The 24,431-nt window shown below is 44.2% G+C and overlaps 1 protein-coding gene across 4 annotated transcripts in view; it reads right to left on the reverse strand.

Moving 5' to 3' along the window:
- Positions 1-24,431, reverse strand: part of FLNB (filamin B) — an 88,508-nt gene that overhangs the window by 30,598 nt on the left and 33,479 nt on the right. For all 4 annotated transcript variants that reach the window (XM_041425483.1, XM_041425484.1, XM_041425481.1 and 1 more), the window contains 17 exons: positions 16,402-16,650; positions 15,312-15,409; positions 14,297-14,444; positions 11,123-11,241; positions 10,312-10,389; positions 9,373-9,535; positions 7,880-8,077; positions 5,972-6,109; positions 4,726-4,852; positions 4,054-4,190; positions 3,499-3,692; positions 2,988-3,101; positions 2,342-2,485; positions 1,884-2,007; positions 1,476-1,636; positions 854-944; positions 447-616 (listed from right to left, as the gene is read on the reverse strand). In XM_041425483.1, coding sequence (XP_041281417.1) covers positions 447-616; positions 854-944; positions 1,476-1,636; positions 1,884-2,007; positions 2,342-2,485; positions 2,988-3,101; positions 3,499-3,692; positions 4,054-4,190; positions 4,726-4,852; positions 5,972-6,109; positions 7,880-8,077; positions 9,373-9,535; positions 10,312-10,389; positions 11,123-11,241; positions 14,297-14,444; positions 15,312-15,409; positions 16,402-16,650 — 2,453 coding nt within the window. The remainder of the gene's footprint in view (positions 1-446; positions 617-853; positions 945-1,475; positions 1,637-1,883; positions 2,008-2,341; positions 2,486-2,987; positions 3,102-3,498; positions 3,693-4,053; positions 4,191-4,725; positions 4,853-5,971; positions 6,110-7,879; positions 8,078-9,372; positions 9,536-10,311; positions 10,390-11,122; positions 11,242-14,296; positions 14,445-15,311; positions 15,410-16,401; positions 16,651-24,431) is intronic.

Here is a 24,431-nt window from a genome sequence, read left to right on the forward strand (position 1 = left end):
GCGTCACCCAAACTCTTTTTTTTGTCCCTGCTCTGGTTTGCACTCCAGCTCCTCTGACACCAACAGCCTGCTGACAACCTCAGCTCTGCAGGACTGCGGCAGCTGGGACGGCAGTCAGCTCCATTGTGGAGTCTGGGAAGGTTTGCCACCTTTCTTCTTCAACTGATAAGTTATGGAATGATGATGTGAGCTGTGTGCTACTGTGTCAGTATCTCTCCTTGCCACAGAAAAGCAAACAGTGGCAAGCTATCAATAACTACACCAGAAAAACTGCATTAGTGCTTTCCAACTCCCACTGTACTGCAGGCATGAGAGATCCTGGGGAACAAGATACACTGGTAAGTTTTTTCTGCTTTTTCCTCTGTGCACAGGTACTAGGGAGGGAGGTCACTGCACTACAGCAACACGAGCTGCTCACTCCTGTACCGCTAAGGAGTCAGACATACCTGCTGTATGGGCGTGTACCTAATAGTGTGGGAATAGTCATAGTTGTCAATGATATCCAGATCCATCACTGCCTCTCCTGGCACTGAGCTGCTGAACTGCACATCCAGTGGTGCTTTTCCAGCTCCCTTGGTGAACACTGTGAAGTGTGTTGGTTTGCCATTTTCCACACCTGAAGAAAAATGTTAATTCTAATTTACACACAGCTGACACAGAGAAACTCTCCTCAAGAAGCATTCAGTACCAATAAAGCCCAGCCAAGCAAAATATCAAGGGAAAGGGATTGTTTGCAACTGCCTGACACCCCACCCTGCTGCTGCATCCCAGCAATGCCCAGCCAGGCTGTGACCATCCTGCAACAGCTCCTCATGATCCAGTACTGGTCACACTACATGAACCCAGCTCTCACCAGTTTTGTTCAGCCCAGGTCCTTCAGCTTTCACTTTGCTGGCATCATGTGAGGGGTCCACCTTAACTCTGAATGGGCTGGCAGGAATTTCCTGCAACAGAAACAAAAATAACCAGGTCACTCTTCACTAGCCAAAATTAAACAGAATAGTTTTAAGATAATTCTGTTCTAATTCCAGCATCTTGAGCAAAATTTCACCTCACTTAAACATTGCCTTACTGACTAGTATAACTCAAAATACAGGGCAAAGTTAACAGCTGGAAGTTTGTCTCTCTCTGCTTTTTATTTTTAAAGAAGACTTTTTCCCCCATCTTCTTTGAAAAGCCACTTAGGTTTTTTACCTTTAAGAAGGCAACCTTGCCCCACCATGGAGACCACATTCATTATGCCAGTCCAACACATCACAACAAACTTCAGTGTCCCCAACCAACTCCTCTCACTTGCATACATGCAAGTATTATGAAAGAAGTCTCCATTTTTTACATTGCGATAGAAACAGTGACCAAACCAAGTGCATGTGAGTTGATGTGGAAAGAGCCAGCTGTGAACTGGCACATGCATGGTGATCAAAGAGCAGATAAACATTCTCGAAACATCAGGCTGCAAAATGAAGATTACAAACCTCTCCTGCAAAAAGCACTTTAATAGTGTAGCGCCCGGCAGCAGGTGGTGAGTATTTCACTGTGAATGTATCATTAGCATTGTGGATGATGTCGAAATCTATGTCCTCTTCCTCACTGCTGACCACACGAGCATCACACTTAATTCCAACACTGACATCACCTAGGAAAAGCAAGTGGAGGTTTTGCTACTGGACAGCACAGACACTGCCAGCCAAACAGCCAGACCATTCCCACTTCTAGCTGAGTCACCATGTTAACTAATTAACAGATCAGATCACAATTCACTGCAATGTTCTGCTTCCCAAGGTTTTTCCACTAAATAAGAAAACCAGCATGGAACAGTACACTAACCCCTCCTTGCATGACCTGTGAATCTGATACCACAAAATAACCCAGCCTGCTTTTACCTTCTCCTGCATCTGTGCAGTCCACAGTGAAGTGGGTCGGCTCACTTGCCTTCAGGCCAGTTCTCTCCACACCAGGTCCAAACACTTTGACTTTCTGAGGATGACTCCCTTGACCTATAAGGACCTACACAAATTCACAAGGGTCAGAATCACACATCTCTGTCGCACTTGAGATCACAGCCAAGTCAGAGCATTGCTTGGAGAGGAGCTATAGGATAACAGGTGAAAATGAATGGCCCCAAATCGCCCAGGCTGCAGCTGGGCTGATAGGATACCACCATGTGAGCTTGGGAAAACAAAGATTTATACAAGTGGATAGGTTTCTAAAAAAATAAAGCAGAAGGGCACACATCCTTGAAGTTTACAGAAGGGTTTTACCATCTAGTTGTACTAACAAGTGGTTGTGAGCACCAATGTCCTATTTGGCTAGAACTAAGAACTATTATCTCTGTACTTACCCTAAATGGGCTATTGGGCACATTGGCTCCTCCCCAGACAACAGAAATTGTATGTTTGATTGGTTTAACTGGCACATAGGAGCAGGCAAACACACCATCAGGCTTGCTCTTTATCTGGATATCAATAGGGTTTCCTTCTCCATCCTAAAAAGCAGTAATACAAGCAGAAGGTTCAGGCACTTCAAAAATGTTTGCATAGTTTAAACTGCCCAAGACTGCTCCAAAATGTGTCAGGTTGGTTTTTTTTCCCCAGAACTGCAGTTCAGAAATACTGAAGAAACGTGCAATTTACACTCCTGCAAGTCGTCTTCATCTAACACTTCCTCACTCATACACCATCCTACAACACACAGAAAATTCATAGGCTCAGAGACACTTCAGTGCTTCCAAATGACAACTCAAGGAAATTACACCTTGCTTTGCTTCCAAGTAAGGAAGCAAAGCCATGTACTTCGTATACTTCAGAGCAGTCACTTTGTCTTCAGCTGTTGCCTGACTACATTACACAGATCAAAGCACAGAGCTTTGACTGAATTACAAATGCCCAGAATTAAGTGGTAAGTGAGTAGGAATACTTAAGGCATTTTTCTAAACAATATTAAAGTTCTTGTGCTGCAGTTTCACACAGCTGCCTTTGGGTTTTTACCTGTGCATACATCTTCAGAGGTGCTTTCCCAGCATCCTTGGTTTCAACTGTGAACTCAGCAGGATTGTTCACTATACAGCCAGTCCTCTCCAAGCCCGGGCCATAAGCCTTCACCTAAAAGAGCACCTCAAGAATATTAGTTTGCAATTCAGAAAGAGAAACAAAACTAAATGATTTATGTATGAAGACCTGCCCCCTCCACAAACCCCACGAAGCATGTGATACTACTTCAGCAAGTTTTCATTACATTAAATCAAAACCACAACAGTGTTATTCGAAAAAGCTGGGGAATATCTGGCTGGATAATATCTTGGCAAATTCAGAGCTTTAAGCAGAGGCAGCTTAAGAGTCTGCTACCAGAATCCTTTAGAAACATCCCTACTGTAGTTACACCCATGCTGTGCCATGGGTGAACTCCTGTGCCTCACCTTATCTGCGTTCCCTTTAGAAACATCCCTACTGTAGTTGCATCCAAGACATGCTGTGCCATGGGTGAACTCCTGTGCCTCACCTTATCTGCGTTGAAGTCTCCTGAAGCCGGTCGAATGAAGGCCATGTAAGGGCTGTCTTTTATGTCCTCATCATCACACATGATGTGCACAGCATATTCACCAGGCTCTTTGGGCCAATACTTCACATCACATGAGCCATCGTTCTTGTCATCACACTCAATTTTAGCCTGAGAAGGGCCTTCTATTGCAAAGCCTGAAAAAGGAACAAGTTAGGATTGTGGTGGCCACTAATTTAACACCGCTTCCACAAATAGCTTTTCGTTAGCCTTAAACATGCCTGATCTCTCAGTTACCCCTCTTCAGCAATACCGGAGGATAATACATCCATCATTCCCTTCTGGATCTCATCCCACAAAACCACAGATTAACACTCTCCATCATACACACTCCTGTCTCTAGGACATGCCTTTGATACCCTGATAGATGTTAGTGTTTAGAACACAACGTGTTACAGACATGGTTTTTTACTGTTGGGAAACCTGTTGTTTCTCATGAGTTCACTGCTAGCCTTGCAAGATACAAATATTTCAGGGAAACTAAGTCAAGTAACATACCAAGAGAGCCAACTTCTGTGCCAATGGACTCAACCACAAAGTCAGCCGACTTGCCCACAACTCCCTCGTGCAGCCCAGGTCCCCAGGCTCGCACTTTCTGAGGACCTGCTTCATGACCCACCTGAACTTCAAAGGGGCTACCAGAGAAAAACAAAACATGGTATTAGAAACAGGGACACACACAGCATCTATGTTTTTCCCCAGGCATTTTAATGAGGCTCTACATTAAATTTTCCAAATTAATAGATGGCATCATGTGGTGGCAGAGTGCTCAGCAGTGTCTTTCTAGCAGAGATGTCATCCAACCCGTCACCATCTTCCACTACAAATCCTGAGTGCCAAATACTTGCTCTGCTTGCTATAGCTGTGGACACTGAAATAATAGAGCCCTTCAAAATTTTACAGCAAAGTTCAAGCTGCATGATCCACCATGTTTTATTAGGTTTTTTATTCATGATTTTGTGTTAGAAAGACTGACGCAAATCACCCTTCAGAGCTTTGTCAAGCTGCTGCAGCCCAAAACCAGGCTATTAAAAATAAAAAGTTACAACAACAATTTGCCACTAACTTCTCCCCAGTGCTTCTTCAAAGGTCAGTGTTGCTTTAAAAGCCCACCAACTACACAACCCACTGAAGGACATAAAAAAGCCCAAAAGGCTACTTTTGACTCACCTTTTTGGGATGTTTTGCCCACCCCATGTAATTGTGACAACGTACTTCCCTGGTGTGGCTGGATAATATTCAAATGTATATATACCATCCATAAAGCCTTTTTGTTTCACCAACTCCTCCAAGCCCTCTGTTGAAAGATCAATTCAGCATTGAACTTAACAGTTTCCATCCTGCTTTCAATTACTCAGACAAGTTCATGTTTTCTAGTATTTATTTTAGCTTGCAAGAATAAATTTCTTCCACCAGAAAAAAAAAAAAGGTCAGGTTATAAGGGAAGTTAGTTCTAGCTGCCCTCTAGGACAAAGACAGCAAACACTTCCAGAAGAAATACAGCAGAAAGTATTTTAAGTTACCAGACTTAATAAGTTCCCTTGTGTTTTATTTTCTTAGTCTGCAGTATGATGCATGTCATATGTTAAAACAAAAAAGCTTAACATTTGTCAGACTTTGTAACCACAAGTATGCAGGGAATGCCTACTTTTCATTTTCTTCAAGATGAAGAATTTAGGAAGAAAAGCTTAATACGCTAAAATTTACATTGATATGTCTGTTGCTTTTTTTCCCCCAGCCTCAAGAAGCCACACAGTCAGAGCTCTGTGTGTGTGGAGGAGGTGAAGGCAATACAATGCACCTTTGAATGCCGCCAGAGGTGGGGGGAGGTGGCGGGCTCAGAGTACCACACAGGGACTGCTGCTGGCGGCCGCATGAGCCAGCGGCCCCTGTGCTCCCATCCTCCCAGGGATGGGGCCACATCCAGGGCTCAGGACCAAGGGACCTGGGGCTGGATCCTCATAGATGGTCTCTGTTAGCCTATGGGTTCCTTTCCTCCTCTGTTTGTGGGCCCAATCTGCTAGTGGCACCAGGAATCCAGCTTTATGAGAGCAGGATTTGCATCATGCCAGAGACCATGGCGTGTGACTTGCTTCCACAGATTGGATGAAGATGCAATGTGTACCCATAAAGCTTGGAGGCCACAGCAGGCACACGCATGGATTTTCTCAGTTTTGCTAACTGATGCATTAAAATGGAAAGACCTAAAACCAGATTTAATCTTACCCAGCCCTGCAGATCAAAACTTCCCCAATAGACACAAAGTACTCATAAACCATTCTGAAATCTGGCTTTTTATACAGATCCCATCAGTTCCATCAGGACACCATCTCCTTCCCGCTCTTCCTTTTCCCAGGCTCTGCTCCTCCCCCTTCTCCAAAACACATGCACAGCACAGATTCACCCCAGCACTCACTTGGTCCCTTTATAGTCACTCCAAGATCTCCGCTCCCTGCTGCTCTCGTATCAACCTTGAAGTCCGCCGTCTCCCTGATACGGACGCCCTTGGGCTGCAGACCTCGACCAGTGGCACGACACGCGTTGGGGTTGCAGGCTGCAAAGGAACTTCAGGCATTACTATTGTCTCTGATCTCAACATACAGGTAGCCTAGCCAGCCTGGGACAGCCTTCAGTTTAACGTTGACTCAGGACAACCACAGCTTAGCTTTCAGCAGAAGGTTATAGCACTAAGGCAGACAGACACGAGTCTGCCCGGCTGCTGTCTATGCCCCCTGGCTTTTAGGCAGTAGCAGTCAGTGCTGTCAGGCAACACTGACCCTGTCCAAGACCATTGTTTAGAATGACTGCAAACACTGAAGCCCTTCTGCTTTCCAATTCAGTGCCACTTATCAATACAAGACTTTTACACAGCTATCACATAGAGATATTTGCCACAGACACGACCTTCCCGACGCCTTCGCACTGAGGCCCACTGCAGTGTAGGGTGAAGGGTCCCTCTTGCAGATAACAGAGATATTCGCCACAGACACAACCTTCCCGACGCCTTTCGCACTGAGGCCCACTGCAGTGTAGGGTGAAGGGTCCCTCTTGCAGATAAGCCCCAGTGAACAGTATTATTCTGCTGGTCTTTCAGAAGCACATGACTGGGATAACTGCTATTAGCAAAGCTGAGTTTTGCCTGTGCTTCATTAAAAGATGTCGCGTCAAACCCCCCCGTTTGTCACAGTTCACACTTTCACAGAAGCAGTCACCAAGCCCTCTGCAGACTGAAGCTGGGGGGCAGGAGGGTTACACATGGCTTAGGCTTATCTTGACCTCTGTACTCTGAGCACTTCTCTGGGCCTGCAGAGTGGCTACAGAAATTTTGCGCACTTAGGAATAGTTTTCATTACACAATCCCAGCTGTCATGAGGTTTTCAACGCCAAAGACCTGAGAGGTTTGAAGAGACTTACAAACAACCACAGCTTCCCAGCACTGTAAACCAAACAGGCATTTTCCTCAAGCATGCCGTGCTTACAGCAGGAGCACAAGTCTGCCAAGCAGCTTGTTAGGTTTTCACTCATTATACAACAGCTTACAGGTTTTCCCCTCACCCCTGCAGCAGCGAACATCATCCCTTGCCCTACACCGGACGGTGTGAGTGGGGATTGGGTGCCATCTGCCAGCTCTGAAAGCTCAGTGGGAACACGTGGCTGATGTGGAGTGGGAACAGCTTGCAGGGCACTTACACAGCTGCGTCAGGCAGCTTGTGGTTAAGCCAGTTTCACTGACTGGGTCACACAAAGCTTCAGTTCGCTTGCAACTTTCCTCCCCAACCCCAACAAAACCAAAAATCCTTTGGCTGGGACAAGCTGCAGGCTAGAAGCTTACAAAGAGCAAACATGACGGAGCATCCTGCACACCTCTTACCAACTATGAAGCCATTAGCAGTGAAGTCCAAAATTCCACAAATGGAGGGTAGCTCAGGAGAGATGAGCAGAGATCTAAAAGCATAGGAGCACGTAAGGATGGAACAGAAAGCAAATTAGGTGTCCGTTAAGGAGGAAAACGGTAAATATAGTCATTTGAGGAACAAGGGTGGAAAACAGCAAGACACTGCACAGCTGGATAAATTACTCAAAAAAATTCAAAGGGCAGCTTAACATTTGTAAGTCTAGGCAGAAAGGAAACTAGCAACAAAAGCCATATTACTGTTAGAGAGCACTGGTTTACCCTGAGAGTACTCAGGTGACCCACTGAAACAGGACCAAGATGTTGAAAGGTACAGAGAATATAAAAGGCATGATCCAAGCATATTCTGTGATCACATCCAAGGAGAAAAAAGTGTCCATCTACATTTATATGCATTTTTAAAAAACATACCCTCTCCAACGAGAACAGTGCAAGGAGTTTTGGGAATTGCCTCCCCAGCAAAAGTCACTTTGACAATGTGAGGACCAGCTTGAACAGGTTTGTAGGTGCAACGGTAGACCTGGTTGCCTTTGTCTTCCACTACAACTTCAGCAAGGCTCCTTCCCTGAGGATCCTCCACTTCCACAATCACATCACCCACACCAGCACCTGCAAAGGAAACAAGCCCAGCTGAGCCTTGGCTTCCCCACCAGCAACAGGCCCCCTGTTTCAGACTACCACCAGCTGTCTGGGCTCAGCCAGCCATCCTCTGCTGCCAATTCTAGGCACAACCTCTGCCTTCAGCTTTTGCTGACAGCAATCAAACATTTGAGCAGGGAGTGGGCAAGACAGCATGGTGGCATTCCAGGAAGCCAAACTGACAGGGGCTCTGCTGCTCCAGCCACAGGGTTTCACAACATAGTACTGAATATACATACATCCTGGTTACCCTACGGACACCACCCTGTAGCACCTCTATCGCAGATCAGCCCACAGCTTTACCAGTCAGTTCCATCTCTCAAGCTTTGAAGTGGTTTAGATTAAGAGATTGGACAAATGAATGCTGGTCTGACAAGGATCCTCTCTGCTGGACTATATATATTCACTTTTGTTCAGACACCTGCTCCTCTCACATCTTATTCAACTCATCATCCAACAAAAACAGTTTTCTATACACTTTCAGAGGCCAGACATGTCTTTACATGATTCAGACCACTCCCTCTCCCAATTAGAGGCTGAACATAATACTTGCCTTACTATAACCACATTTAATTTTATTCCTAAGCTCCCTCAGGCAGAAGGCAATTTCAAATACGCTACGCAGCATATTTTGGTGTTTAAACGCTACAAGTAACTGCCCTAAGTAGTTTCACATTGTTCTAAATGAATTAACATTTGTAGCATCTTATTGACTCATTCCTCTAGGCTACAGCATTGGTCTAATAGCAGGTAACAAATAATGTGATGGAGATGCCCTAATGAAGATAGTAACCCTCTAATAATTACAATAGAGGTTGAAACCAGTTCATCATTGAAGTATGAACTCAAAGTAGCACTGCAGCAGGTTCTTTCTGTAGAGCTAAATATAGAACACACTACACGTTTACAGTTGGCTCACAGTTTATCCTTCACATTTATGTTCAACGTGTCACATTCCTGTTTAAAATGAGCTGGGGAAAGAAACCAGCCAGGAACTTGACTGCTGCCATCCAGCAAATTCATGGCAAATTTCTGGGTCAGGCTTAGCACCCTCTTGTCCCAGCTCAGCTCTGCACTTCAAGTATTTCATACGCAGCTGAAGCCTTCTGAGCAGCCCGGCTGTTGTTTCACCAGTGAGTTTGATGGAGCTACAAATCCTCATCCATCTTACAGGTTTTTTTTTTTTTGTTTTTTTTTTTTCCAAGGCCTTAGGTTCTCACATTTGAGGACACTGCAGGATTTCCATCATCATTCATCCTGCTTACCTGCTGTGTAGAGGTCAAAGTAGGTAGATTTATTGGCAATGTTCCCTGCTGCCTCCAGTCCTGGTCCCTTTGCTGTCACTTTGCTTGCATCTCCCTGGGCTTTGTCAACATTCACTTCAAATGGGCTCTTCGAGATGTGCTGCCCAGCAAACAGGACTGAAACCTAGGGACAGACAGCATCAGCTTGGACCTATCAGGTAGAGGCAGAGCTCAGATCACCACCATAAAGCCAAGCACAGGGTCAAGCACCTGCACTCCTAACACAAAGACTCTTTTCCTCAGAGGTGAGGGACCATCCATCCCACAACCCTCATCACATTCATGCTAACTGCTGGCCACCTTCTTAAAGTTCTATTGATTACAGAGTCAGGCACACCAGCATGGAAGCTTGAATCAGGATGTGCCAATGTAAGGTGGATCTCCATCCAGCAATAAAGTGGCAGCAGAACTTGCATTTTATCTTTTCAGGCTGGCTGTGGGGACCAGTCACCCTAGGAAGTGTCAAAGCAACAGGATCACCCATCATAAACCTGTGACTATGGGCATCCAAGGACAAAGGGAGGGAAATCCTTCTCTGCAAAATCCTTACAGTGTACAGTACCATCAGCATACCTCACAGAAACAACCTGCTGTTTTCTTCTGCATCTCTTGTGACAACCCATAAAACTGGCTTTGTGAGTTGCACAAGGTGGTCCAGCTATAGCACTTGATACCCAAACACAAATGCAGTTTTTCCCAACACACACTTCTTTCCCCCTTGCAAAGGGAGCAGCCCAAAAGCCAGATGGAAAACTAAGACCACATCAATTTAACTTTTCTTCACGATTCCTGAGGTGGCTCTTACCCATCAGTGAACAGGGAGCCCTCAGGGGCTGATGTTAACAACCAGCAGAGCAGAGTGTCTAGCAAGAGAATACTGGTTATTGACACAAAACCCACCTTGTGAGGTCCAGTAACCCTTGGAACATACTGTACTGAGTAGGTCTTGTTTTTGTCACTGGACGGTGTTATCTTCGCCTAGGAGAGAAAACACATCCATCATGAAGCTGTGCCTATGCATGCCAGCTGAACTCTTTACTGATACTGCAATCTGTTTCCAGAGTCAGCACTGTTAGACACTTGTTGCTGTGAGAGCAGGGACCCTTGCTATCCCCTCTTCTCACACAGAAAAAATCCCATTGGTTTTGTCTTTGCAAGAGAGGAAGCAAGCTACCTTCTCCCCAACCCAGCCCTTTCCTTTGCTGTTAATTGCTCTATTGAGGCAGGCCAAAAATGAGAAGACAGTAAGTCTGATGTACAGCTGTATTTTTCTGGAATGCTGTAACATGATCAAGTGGAACACTTGGATGAGAAGTTTCTATAAACATTAAAACCAGCATTTTAACTCAAAATGATTCATGGCATCTAAATAGTTGCTTTAGCCATTCTTGCAGAATGAGTAAATGCAGACAGTGATTTACTGATGTATGTTATCTAAAAGCAGGTCAGAGTGTACTTGGCCAGTCAAGCTAAAGCTCTGCAACTACTGGACACTGGAGCTGTGTTGCTTAGTTGCAGGTAGTGACTGTTTTTCAAGGCAATTATGAAGAAAAGCTTGAGGCTTCTTGCACTTTAGATAAACGGTATTTTGCAATTTCTTTTTAGATTACTTATTTGTTAAGAACTCACTTGTGAAAGATGAAGGTTACCGCAAAAACTACAGCGTTCAGACCAATTTGACTTTTCCATACAAGACATTCAACGTACATACCTCCTCTCTGTTTCCTTCTGGATCTTCTATGAAGACCATCAGGTCACCCTGCCCAGCACTGATGGTGTCCACTGTGAAGATGGCAGGCTGCTTCACCATGTTCCCATGAGGCTCAATCCCTGTGAGACAGATACAGAACAGCACATTAGCTGTTGCCACAAAACCTGGAAGACAGTTTGGAGGCTATCCAAAGGCTGTCCAACCCATTCTCCCTTGCAAGCCATCAGAATCAGTTTCCCCAGACTTCTGCACATCATGTCTTTACCCGCTGCCCACAGCATGATGCTCACAGTAAGGCCTTCTCTTACAATACAAGTATTTTTAAAAATTGGTTGAATCATCAGCACTCAACTCATCTTAAAATCTCTGACCAAGTCATGAACCCAGCTGCTATCTGGATTCAGGTGAAAACCAGTTACCCTGACAGGTACTGAGGGTCACCCTGCTGGTAAGTGCAGGGCTGATGTTTACAGCAAGTGGGAAATGTGCATTAGCTGCTCTTTAGGAGCTGCTCTTGTCACACAGCTGCTGCAACACAAGATGGGTGACTAGAGAAGCAGGAGAGAAATTCTGGGAAGCCTTTAGGTGAAGGCATTATTCTAGAGCCAAGAGTAAAAGACTTACTTTAAGCAAGACAATTTTTACCTATACTGCCCCATCTCACTCCATTTTCAAAATTCAGCAGTGCAGGTATTGCTCAGATTTACTATCCTTTGAAATCTGCTCAGACTAACTGGCCAGAGTGTCCACTGTACAAATGGCATGCAGGAACCTCTTAAAACAGTAAAAATCTTGCTACTCGGTGTGGTTTCCACTTAACTTTTAATCAGTTTCCTTATTCCCCAGCACAGGGCCTGCTACAGCATGCATTTACCAGCAGGGTTTCATCATCTCCCTGTACACAGTCCCAGGTCATGACATCTATCATGGTGGTGTCAGACTGAGTGGGTGGAAGAACTTCCCAAAGTTGCTGATTCCAGACTAGCCCAAACACATCCATACCCTTCCGTCCAAGGCTGATTCACAGAACCGTGGGCACTACAGCTCCATAGCACAATTAGTGGAAAGTGCAACGTCTGATAGATTATAAAGGAAGTGGTTGTGAACAACAGAATTCCTGAACTTGTTTATCTTCAGAAAACAGTAACTTGAGAGTAATGCAAGGAAGACCATGTTTTTGCTAGGAAATCTGAGCATTCTGATAAGGTGTTAACAATTGACATATTCATTCTTTTAAACTAAGCCCTAGATTATCATCTAGCTGAAACTGCTATGTATTTGCGCTGTGTCTCTCCAGTCCATCCCACAAGCATTTAGGATATGGCATTCAAGTTAAGTATCACACCTTCTGCAAGCATAAGAAGGATTGATTACCCTCCTCTGAAGACAATTTCACCCAGGACACCATTAGCTACAGCACTTTCTTAGCCTAGACTTCATCTTCTAGATTTTACTATCTTATCAGTGGCCTGCTTTGGATGGTTAAATGAAAATGCCTAGTCCACCACTGATCTCCTACACAACTCTGTACATCCCCTCTGCAGGCTCATTTCACACCAGCTCTACACATGGCTATCCTTGGCACAAACCCCCACAGTGCTACAGCTAGGACTCTTGTTGGGAAGTTATGAATAGCTTACATGAAAAAGGATAATAAAAAGACCTAAGATTGACCCACTTTGCACTGGACAGTCATCTTCTTCTGGAAGCATAAAACCTGTTTCTCACCTGTCCAAAAGACCCTGCCCAGTCAACGACTGAGCTCCTTGCTGCCAGAGTCACCTTCCAGTTCTGACATATCTTTGCAGTCAGAATTATCAATTAGTGTATTTAGTGACTCTGTTTTGGCAATTAACTTAATGAAAACATCAATCTTTCAAGAAGAGCCAATCACTCTAAAGTAATTTTCATTACAAAGGCTCCAGAGACACATGAAAGCAGACAAAGTAATTCCAGTTTTTGAATGAATAAAAACATGACTAAGACAGACTGAGGCAGGCTGATCAGTCGTTTACACATCTGGGCCCTGAAAAATGTGTCTGTGTATTGTGGTTTGCCGTGGAAGGCACCAACAAAGGACATAAATCCCAAGTTGCATAGGTGCTAAACCCACTCTGACTGTAGCAACTGCTCTTAAGTGCATAAATGAAGTCCATGTCCCTTCAGTCCACTAGTTATGTTTCAACGGAAAATCAAGTTTAAAAAACCCCAGGTAAATAAGACAACCAGAAAAAAAAATAAGGAAAGTTTTGTTTCTTTCAATTTCACTCTTGTACACCCAATTCTGAAACACACTCATCCTAAAAATCTTGAAGGACCAACAGCAGCACAGAGATGTGGGGGAAAAAAAAAAAAAGTGTAATGGAGAGCCAAATGTAATGCTGAAGAGATGTCTTCCAAAATGCCAACCATATTAAAGGTAAAAATCTGCTACTTATTCAGTTGTGACTGTGAACCAATCTAAAATAGAACCTGATCAATAGTTATATGAAATTATCAATTTAAAAGGTCAGTTAAAAATAAGAATGCCTACATAGATCTACAGTTGCATAAGCATCTATGGACAATCAGCAAATTCAGCCTACAGTCCTTCCAATGAGTAAACACAGCCTTTCTAACTAAGGCTCAGCACTATTTAATGTCTCAAGGGCTACCAACCCATATTTGTACATGTGCAAAGTATTCAACACTCTCAATCAATTCAAGTAAGTAATTTAGAATTACCCCACTCTAACACGCATCAAGCCTGGGAAATGGAAAACTGTCTCTACAGAGAGCCTGCCAGAGAGACAGTGAGGTGATGAGGTTTTAAGGAGTGCTTTATCACAAGAAGCATTCAGTGCTAGATCATCATCCATCAGCAGCAATACTGCTGGCCTGAATTCCACGCCAAGGCTGTTTTACCTCCATATCATGCTACTTCTTCCAGCTGTGGATGGGAGGCTGGCAGCTTGCAGAACAGGTTTAGACTGGGAAATTTACATGTTAGAACTAGGAGTGCCTTCTGGACTATATCCATGTATTTCTGAAACCAGGCACCACACCAAGAGTATACAAGTGAAACTTTGAAGTCAGTTAGTTACAGTAGGTCTGAAGTTCAACATAAGCAGAAAACCCCACCCAGCTTTCTGAAGAGTTACTGCTCTGTGCAGCTTCAGCTCACCAAGCCCTTACCTCTGCCATAAGCCCTCGCTTTCTTTGGATTCAGTTTGGGTTTCAAAGGAGCTCCTGGTTTCAGCTTGGCTTTGGGGAACTGGGACAGGTAAGTCATCACAGAGTGCTCATCCACATCAGGGTGGATAATTTCTTCAGGGGTAATAACCTGAAAGACAGAGCAATTAAGCACATTGTACCAGTGCCTGGTTACCGCAGGTCAACACAGAAACAGAACTATGACACAGACTTAGATTTCAAAACTCCCACATGCTAATGGGATTTCTTTCACTTATTTTCCCTTTGATACACACAACATCATTTATTAGGCAAGAAAATCAAGAAGCTCATTATTGTCCCAGTGTGGTTTGGGGGCTTTTTGTGCCTTGATTACTAGGGGTTCTCAGGAGACTCCAACTAGCTTAATGGTACCAAGGCAAGACAACAGCAGTTATGTTCCCCTTGAAAAGTGACATGGGGATAATTGACACTGAAAAAGTTAGTAATTCATAATCCTGTATACAACAGCTCTGAACTGCAAGGCTTGCAAAGTAAAACTTGTGACTCCTGCTTCCACAATACAAGCTGCTTCAGAGACTTCTGGAATTCTGTCCAACTTTATCAGCATGAAGATAATCCAGTTTAAATACTTTGCTCTCTGTTTGACCATTATCATTGCAGGTGATTTCCTAAGCCAGTAAGTTTTTCTTCTGTGGAATTCAGTGCAGGAAAAAAAAATCACTCCATGGACTAACATGTTAGGCACCACCATACAGGCCCTTTCCTCCTACCTTACATGCTGCAATAGCAGCTGTCTTCAGCAGAGACACCTACACAAATACAGCCAGAGCTCTGAAACGTAACAGTGTGTTTCATTACAGTGCACCCTTTCTCAGGCAACTCTACATGAGTTAAGAGTAACTTTTCAAAGCATCCAAGCAGCTTCATCTGCTTTCCTCAATTTAAACTCCAGCTAGTCACAAGACCAAAGCTGGCCACTGTGCTCCCCTGGGCAGCCCAAGGTTGGTGGCCTTACCTGCGGCACACCCAGCCAGTCATCTGCCTGCTGCATGGCTTCCCGAGCGTTGTCCACGGGCTTCTTTGGGTCCCAGGTCTCCCAGTCAGGGCACAAACCTGCAAGTACATTTCAATTGTTGTGCATTATCTGCCAAGGTGCTTCCCTAGCTGAAGAAACCAAGTATAAACTCCTTACACTGCTCTGCAGAAAGGCATTCAGAGCTTTGCAGAAGTAGCCAAAACAAGACAAGCACATCTGCTTACTGAAACAACTCTAAGGCAACAATCAGTGTAGAGTCATAGAATGGTTTAGGCTGGAAGGAATCTTTAAAAGTCATCTAGACTGACTCCCTGTGCAATAAGCAGTGACATCTTCAACAGAGCTCTGTGCAACCTGACCTTGAATGTTTCCCAGGATGGAACATCTACCATCTCTCTGGGTAGCTTGTGCAAGGTACCACTCTAAATTTAGCACAAATACATCTACCATCCTTTGTGTTTCACTGGTTCTCTTGCAGCATATTTGGTAAAAAAAATTCCAACCTCTTGCCACAGAAGATTGCATTAGATGAGCACCTATAATCCCACTAGCAAGGCTGTTTTATAAAAAAGTAAGGAAAATTTGCCTTTTTCACACTACATCAAATTATTTGCCTTAAGCAGCTCAGTCTCAGCTTGCTAAACACTGAAGTTTCAGTTAGTGTGCAGCTTCTGACTGCTTGGTGCTCCCTCTGCAAACCTACTTCAGGAGAACACATGAAGTCTCCCACTGCACCCTGAAGCTGAAAGGTTGTTGGCACTTGCCGTGGGAACAATCCTTTCTTCCATTTAGGAGCCAGCATTTGTGCCTTTGTCCCTTGCAACCAATACAAAGCTTAGAGGTGGCGCCTCCCATAATGCAATCACACATTCTGCTACAGGCCAGAATTTCTCTTGGCCAAGAAGTTTACAACTTGCTGCTTCCTGCACCTGGTCTCTTTGGACTCTTTTGGTTTTCTTGAAAGCTTCATTCCAGTCTCAAGCTCAGCAGTGAAGATCTCCTCCCATAGGAAGGCAGCCACAAGGACAACAAGCAAGGAAAACACTGGCTATCAGAACAGAGGACTTACCTGGAGCACAGCTGTCAACAAGAGCACCCAGTGCTTTGCCATCCTGCCAGTTCTGATTGAAGTTTGTGATTGGCAAGTAAGGAATTTTGTTCTGGATCCAGCCCAGCAGCCTCTGCTTAGGGGTCTGCTTCTTTGCATCATCATCACCTTCATCCTCCCACACTGGCATAGAAATGGAGTAGTGAAGGATAAGGGTCCATATCAGGCCAAGGATCAGCTTCAGGTTTCCATCAACTATGGCTTTACTATCTGGAAGACAAAATGCATGCAACGGATTACCTGCCATTCTAAAGAAAAGAGGTGTGTTTTTAGAACAGTGTGCCTGCACTCATGCAGGCATCAAGGACAAGAAAACTGACCCAGGTCACTTGCAGGCATTTGCTCAGGTAGAGACACCACTCCTCACAGGACGCATTAGACAGGACAAAAATAGAGGAGTCAAAGGACTCAGCGCTCTCCAGTTGTCACTTGCCCTCCAGCTTTATGATCTTAGCTTTGGAGAAGTGGCAGTTTAAGCTCTCTAGTATTTTCATTTGGATAAGTACCACCTCATATTTTGTAATGGCATTTGTATCTTATGAAAAAGGCCAAACAACATGTGATGGAGGTCACAAAACCAGCATCCCAATAGGCATGATACACTCCAGGGCATAGATAAAAGCATCATTTAGGAAACAGCATTTATATACAGAAACATATCTCCCACACACATCAATAATTTGCCTTAAAAATGGTAGGGAATAAAATAAAGTGCTGCTATGTAGTGAAGACAAGCAAATACAGAGTTTGGAATTGGTCTGTACTGGATATAACAAGACCTGTGTACGATCAGCAAAGTGGGCAGTGGAAGTCCCTGGACAATCCTTTGCACCATCACACAAGACATCATCCCTTCACTCCACAAATTCAGAGCTACAGAAAAGAAGAGCCAGCTTTGGCTTTTCCATATCATGCTTCGGCTTAAGAAAAATTTATCACCAGAGTGGCTATGCTGCTGTTCTGCTTTAAGACACACTATGGAGCTAAGTTTAAGGCTGCTGGGTATCAAGATCAGATTTCATAAGCAAAGTCTGCAGGGGCAGGATGCCTTTCTGCATCAGTTTGGCTTTGTGAAGCGACCACTACAGTTCCACGAATTCACGTGCAAGTTACTTCAGCTCCATTGAGTGACAGACTGGATGCCCTGTTACAATCAGCACTGTTACTTTTGCTTTATTGATTTGTCCCTTATGAAACTCTTGAAATTTTGAGGCATGGGCTTCGTTTCTCACACCTCCCTCCTTCTGAGCTTGTAGTTGTCACTCAGACTGTATTACACTGCTAAGAGCTCCAGTTTTTTCAAGCTCACACAAATCAGAGCTCTTCTGCAATGTTTCAGGATGCTCTCAGCCTGACAATTCCTCTAATTCCCAGCAGAATGTTACGGCACAGCATTTTTTGGTTCTTTCCTCCATTTCCAGTGCAAACTGTTACTGAAATCCCTTTTCAGTCAACAGAAGTTACAAGTGACCTGGAAACTTCTGTCTATTCTCCAGTTCCTGCAGCATATGCTGGAGTAAAGAAAATTACAGCTGTGTAAACTCCCTTTCATGCCACCAGAATGATTGTACAGAAATCTTTTAGAGTCCTAGCTAACAAAGTAAAAGTGTTCTGTAACTGGATTGCATTCTCCAGTTCACATCCAGAGTGTGTGTGCCCAATACCCACTGGACATGCCTTTTACCTGCTCCTGTTCAGCTGCAGAGACCACAGCAGCAATCCAGCACCATCTTATCAATGCAAAAAGATCTACTAACTTTCAAAACAAGTGTTTATACAGACTAGTGACCAAGAATAGTAATCACCCTTTAACCCAATGCTCAGGCAAAGCAGTTAATATTTACATGGTTTCACAATAGAGCAGCATGTCCTAAACAGATAATGGTGTAACTTAAGACCTTGAAAGGCATTTGGACTTTCTCGCTAGTTAGTGTCTGGTTTCTACTCAGATTTATTTGTATGGGATTTTTTAACATCATTTTCGACTAATCTTACAGGATTACGATATGCGTCTGCCACTTGACTGCTCACTGCTATTACACATCCAGTCCAAGATACACAATAGATAGCTATGGGGTGATTAAGCCCTACTGGGTTTTAATTACAGGTTCCAAGGTAAAAGTCTACATCACATAAACAGTGGGTCTCCTAGCAACAACTAAACAGGCCCTACTGTTACCCGTTTCTGTCCTCTTTCCAGCTGAGCTACAAACAGGTCAGAGCCTTCCCTCCCCCTGTGCCAGCAGCTCCTTCATCCCGCTCCATGGCACAACTACCAGGTCACACTGTGGTGCTGGAGCACACCAATGGCCAGCCCATCTCTGCTGCAAAAATGCCTCCAAGCTTCATTTCAGATTTACATTGACATTGGCATTTTTACTAGAGGGACATAGCAATGATTTAGCATGCTACAAGCAAGCTCATTTCAGAAAACTATCCAGCATTTCCAGGGAGGAATGCCAGCAGGACAGAACCACCTTGAGTACAATGCTATACACACATTACTTGAGATAAAGAATGGCTCATTTTATATTTATAGCACATAAATAACGTCTATATGTGGTTGCACTGTGGTTACTGCAGCACCCAGCTGCATCTTCAGAGCTTCCCCCAGCACTCCACTGCCCTCTCCAAAGGCACAGCTGGGCTGTGTTCTTGACCTGGGGAAAAACAGCCCGTACAGGCTTCACAGCAAGAGCAAGAATATCCCATCTCTCCAGCCTCAGGAAGGCTGGGCACAGGGCTGCTGCCCTGAAGACAGGAAAAGATCATCACAGGAACAGGACAGCTCTTCCTCTCTGGGGTTGGTGCCATTGCCACGACTGCACTTTGTTAGCAAGTTAGCAAGCCCTCACAGCCTCCCAGCTTCCTGACAGGCATAGGGATCTCATGATGTAATTTTTTCCAAGCTAAGAAGGAGGGCTTGTCTGCTTTCATTTGGGGTGGGAAGTAGGCAGGGAGAAGAACTCCTGGGCAGGACAGGAGACCTTATCAGCACCCAGTAGAGCTGCCCGTGTGCCCTTCTCACAGGCACCCCACTCCCAGCACCGGCTCACAATCTATCACTATATAATAGAACCCTCCACATTCAAGACTAAAGTCCAGCTCATAACAGGCTTAGCTTCCATGCACTGCTGTAAAGCTCAGCTCCACCTGAGCACTCAGCCTCACCAGAAGAGCCTCTGCTTTAGTGCTGCCTTTCTCATTAATTGATTAAAGACATTCAGTGCATCTTGGGCATTAAGATATGCATCCATTCAGGTCCTGTACAGGGAGCACAGAGCTGGCCCTGTGAACACTTAGTACAACCAAATTTACAAGCATCCCCCACCAGCTCCGAGTGCACACTGTTAAGTATAATACTGCCAAGGTGTAGGGATAGTGGAAAAAATAATATATTCCAATGACACTTAAGCACCAACAATCGTTACTGCAGACCCTGCTTGTACCCCAGCTCAGCTGGCTTGCCACTGAATTCCCTCTATTCCCTAGTCTGCTTCAAGACACTTTCTGGCCATCTCAGGCTGGAAAACAGATTACATAAACAGCAGACTTCCACCACTGCTTTCCTATAACAAAAATTACTTTTAGGCATACTTATTACTCACACAGTCAGTGCTTTACAGAACCTTTAAAGTCATGTTTCTCAATTGCTCCACTGAAGCTCATAGTAAATTTACAATATAGAGATGCACACTTGTGTCAGTGCTTCTGAACCAAAAAGCCTGGCCCCTTGACAATTCATCTCCACCAGCCCCAGCTGCATTTGGCTTTCAGCTTCAAGGAGTTAGGTGGACAGAAACAAATTGCCTGCCTTCAGCTGTGAGAGCATGTTTACTCCATAACACCAGCCACGTTTCCGCAGATTAAAGGAGCCCTCTCCATGCAGGAGACAGCCACAGGTCCCTGCCTTCCTGTGGCTTGGAGGGAGCGAGCTGCTGGATCTCATCTGCCAAGATCATTTAGCAGGGCTGAAAGAACTCTATACAGCATCATTGCAGACAGCTTTAATGTAACAAAAAAAAAAAAAAAGCAGTCATCTGCATAACTTGCTTTATTCATGTCACAGTGCTTATGTTAACATCTGCAAGATGCCCTTACAGGTGTGTCAGAGAGCAATGTTCCCTGGTTTCCAGTAGAAGATGTGTGCTTGGGAGATCAAAGTTCCTGCACAGCTGACTCATACTTGCTGACAGTCACTGGACTTCTACTTTCAAAGGGCACATTTTTATGGGAAGCCCAGGCATGCAGCAGGAATCCATGCCACAGGCCCTCCCTCTTGCTTCAACACTAATATTTGGGAGGACTTTAGCTCAACTGGAAACTGGCAACTTTATAGATGCCATCTAGAAGAGCCAATGGATGAAGGGTTTGGAAAGAGGGTTTTGGTGGGTTTGGGATTTTTTTATTTTTATTAGAACTAAGAATTTGTGGGTGTGATATGCAAGTTCTCCTGCCACTCTTGCTGTGGACTCCAAAATTTTGAATGCTGTAATGTGACCACTTTCAGACAGTCTGCAAGTTCTTATGGCTAGACATGCTGTCCTAAAACAGCAAGAAGCAAAAACCACAGAAACGTTTAAGTTCAGATTTAACACAAACCTTCCTTCTCACCTACACTGTTCAACACACATTTTAACTTCAACTCTCCATCTCCAACTTGCTTTCCTCCTCTAGAAGTACCCGATGACAATCCAATATCAACAAAATAGCAGCAGCCATCAGCAAGATGCAGCCCCCACTCAGCTGCAGGCAGGCAGGAGCTGCTGTCAGCCCACTGCTGTCAGGGTGCATCTCAACATGACATACATGCTGACTGCTGGAGAAAACCTGCCAGCCAGACTTAAGCTCTTCTGCAGAATCAACAACAGTATTGAATAAGCAAGCACACTCTTTCTTAAAAAAAAAAAAAAAAAAGGCACCTATATATAGCCTACAACATTAAGTTTTATGTAGAAGTATCCTGCTTCCTAGTCAGCTATTAAGTGGCTGCCTAGTAGGGTGAACAGGAAAACAGGCTGAACCAGAGCTCATTTGCTTCCATCACACCTCTGAGTCTAGATTGTAATTCTTCCACTTTTATTATCCTATTAACTAAGTGGCAACCAGCCCAAAAAATGGATTATGGCAATTCCATAGGCCAGCAGTACATACCACCAGTCTCAGTCTTGAAAAGGAACCAATTTTCAACTGCTGAAACTGATTTATAACTGTTGCTCTATACTAAAATACTAATACGATATGTTACACTTGGACTGCTAAAATCACACTCCTCAAAGCAAAAGGAAAGACATCCAAGTGCCAGGGCTTCAGCTAGCAGTGTGCCTAGTCTGAGTCGGCAATGTGATCATTTTGAGACAAATGTGTTTCATTTTTATGGCTTGGGCCACAAAAAGCTTCCCAACTCAACCTACCAAGTAGAAACCTGCAAATGCTTGGTCCTCTGCATTTCTGCTTATAGCTGCCCCAGGAGCCAGTGCCAGAACTGAAACCTGGCACTGGGTGGAAGCCTGCACATTTATCTACTCCAAAAGAACTCCCTAAATTCTACTTGGAACACACGGCTTGAACAATATGACCTTTATTAGGTCTATAATTCTACAATTTAGGGGGGAAAAAAAAAACCAACAAAAAAGCATTATAAACAAGTTTGTGACTAGTATCTTCTGCTCATGTGCAAGTCTGTTCTGCATTCAGATTAAGCATAAGTACTACCTAAACTGCAGCAATGTTCCTTGAACTCTGCCCTACAGCAGAGCTGCAAGTCATTCTCTGCTGGACAATTAGTGGAAGCAAGCTACCAAAGCAGACAGCTTCCTTACTAAATCAAGCTAGTCATACAGACTGTGGAAGTATTGCAAAACAAATTAAGGGCTGAAAAAGCAGCTTTTGAGTAGTGTTATTTTTTTTTTAGTAGTTTCATGGCTGAGGCTGCAGTCAACACAGCTTGTTTACTATCTCATAGAGCCATCTCAGAATGCTGTTGATTTTCACACGGACGAGTTAAACCACAACCAGCATTTATCTTTGCATCCACCTTCTCTAAAAGGTGGTCTTCCTCTTCATTTTTTATGTCTTCCATATTTAAACTTTTGTTCTATGCATTATATGTAGGGAGAAGTCAAATACATGGTTCTCAATATAAAACAAAGGAGAAGTCTCAGCAACAGACCTTACTCTTTATTTCCATGCATGGAAGGAGTTTTGTATAGCACACTAAAAGTTCATATCACTTATGGATCAGTAATGAAGAGACTGTAGGAATTTTAGATCTTAGTGTCTTTAAGTGTCTGAGCATTTCCCCATCTCCAGTTAGTCTCACCTATTGTTAAATAGCTATAGCAACTCTGGGACAGAAAAATTAAGCAATGATTAGGGCTTAATCTTCTGGAACAAAGAAAACACCACACTGAGCGGAGCCACATGCCAAACAGAAGTATGCAGATGAGATGGAGCTGAGCAAGCTGCCCAAGGAAATTCTTTGCTGAAGCATACAGTATGTGTTCACAGGCTTACTGTGTCTGCTAAAGACATTAGCGACATCCTCTGTAGGGATAATATGTCTTTAAATCAATTACAGGGGTTCCTCTGTGCTTTGAGAACATACTGCAACCATTTCCTCCGGTGTCCCTTAAGCCCAGGTCCACATCCCAGCTCCTCGGGGCCAGCACACGGCTTGTGCCCTGCCGCGCGCAGCCACTCACCGCACGGAGGCACAGGCTGTGCCTACTGCACAGAGCGCCTGAACTCGGCCGGTTCTGTGGATACCCAGCTGTGAGCTGCCAGCCTCCTACTGCCACGTGCTCCCGTCCCACTGCACCTCTGCTTCTCAGCAGCATTTGCAGGCGGTGCCGTGACCCCCAGGACAGCAGATCCTCAGCAACCAGCTTACCTGAGTCTCCCTGGGCTTTCAGCTCACTAGCTCTCAGCTGAGCATCCAGACCCTGCCAAGGCACGGCCACTCCTCAGCTTCACTAATGAGCCTCAGGGATTTCACCACCTGAGGAAGTGTATTTTCAGGAAGTCTAAGTGATACGCCATGTACACTCAGAGATCCACTAAGCTTTTTACAAGGTAGGTTTTCCAGAGGAGGAATGACTTTTCACTGAAGGGTTGTAAGAACAGTAACTGAGTGGTGATCTAGACATGAGCAGGAGGATGGAAAAGAAGGTAGGGGTTTTTTTTTTTTTTTTGCAAGGGGCAGAAACCATTTTCTTCTACGATTACCAGAGTGACTGGTTATTAAAAAAAAATAAAGTAGTAAGATTCCTTTGTGAGACAAATCTTTGACATATTAAACATTACACTTCAGAGAGTCTTAAACTATTAAAACAGTGTTTACTTCAACTGGATTTGAAACCAATTGCGTCAGAACTTCAGGTCACTGTTGCATACATCACCCTGTACTGCCTATTGGTGCATGTTGGGCCTCTAGAAAGGATCTCATGAGGTGGAGCTGGCAACTGAAAAAATAAGTTCAAATCCAGTCCTTTTAGTGTAAGTTTGGCAAAAAAAATTCACACGGACTTTTAATACAGTAAAGAATAAAAATAATCAAACCAATGGAGCTCTCAGGAGCAAAGTACAGATTAAAATAACTCTGCCCAACTTCTTAATAGGTATCCAGAGACCACTCATGTCTCACATCCAGAAGAGAAAGGCATAACACAAAGCAAGTTTAAGCCAGCAGTATAACAGCAACAGAAACCAACCCAGCTTTTCCAACAGAAACTGAAATCACCCAAGGGGGCTTGAAGGAGAAGTCAAGAATTTCAAAATTAGGAATTTTTAAGGTGGCTGGGGAAAATAGTCAAACTGTGGGTGGCTTATGATCAAATTCCTTAATACTTTCAGTCTGAACACACCTAGGTTTCTGATGCCTTAAGTGCCATATCCCAAGTTAGGATATGAGAAGGTAAACACATTACTCTTACATCCAGGAAGAGCTGCAGACAGGTGTTAGTGCACATCCAACCCTTGCTGGCATGCTG

Source organism: Onychostruthus taczanowskii, unplaced genomic scaffold (genome assembly GCF_017590055.1).
Source record: "Onychostruthus taczanowskii isolate IOZ18803 unplaced genomic scaffold, ASM1759005v1 scaffold9, whole genome shotgun sequence".
Taxonomy (NCBI): domain Eukaryota; kingdom Metazoa; phylum Chordata; class Aves; order Passeriformes; family Passeridae; genus Onychostruthus; species Onychostruthus taczanowskii.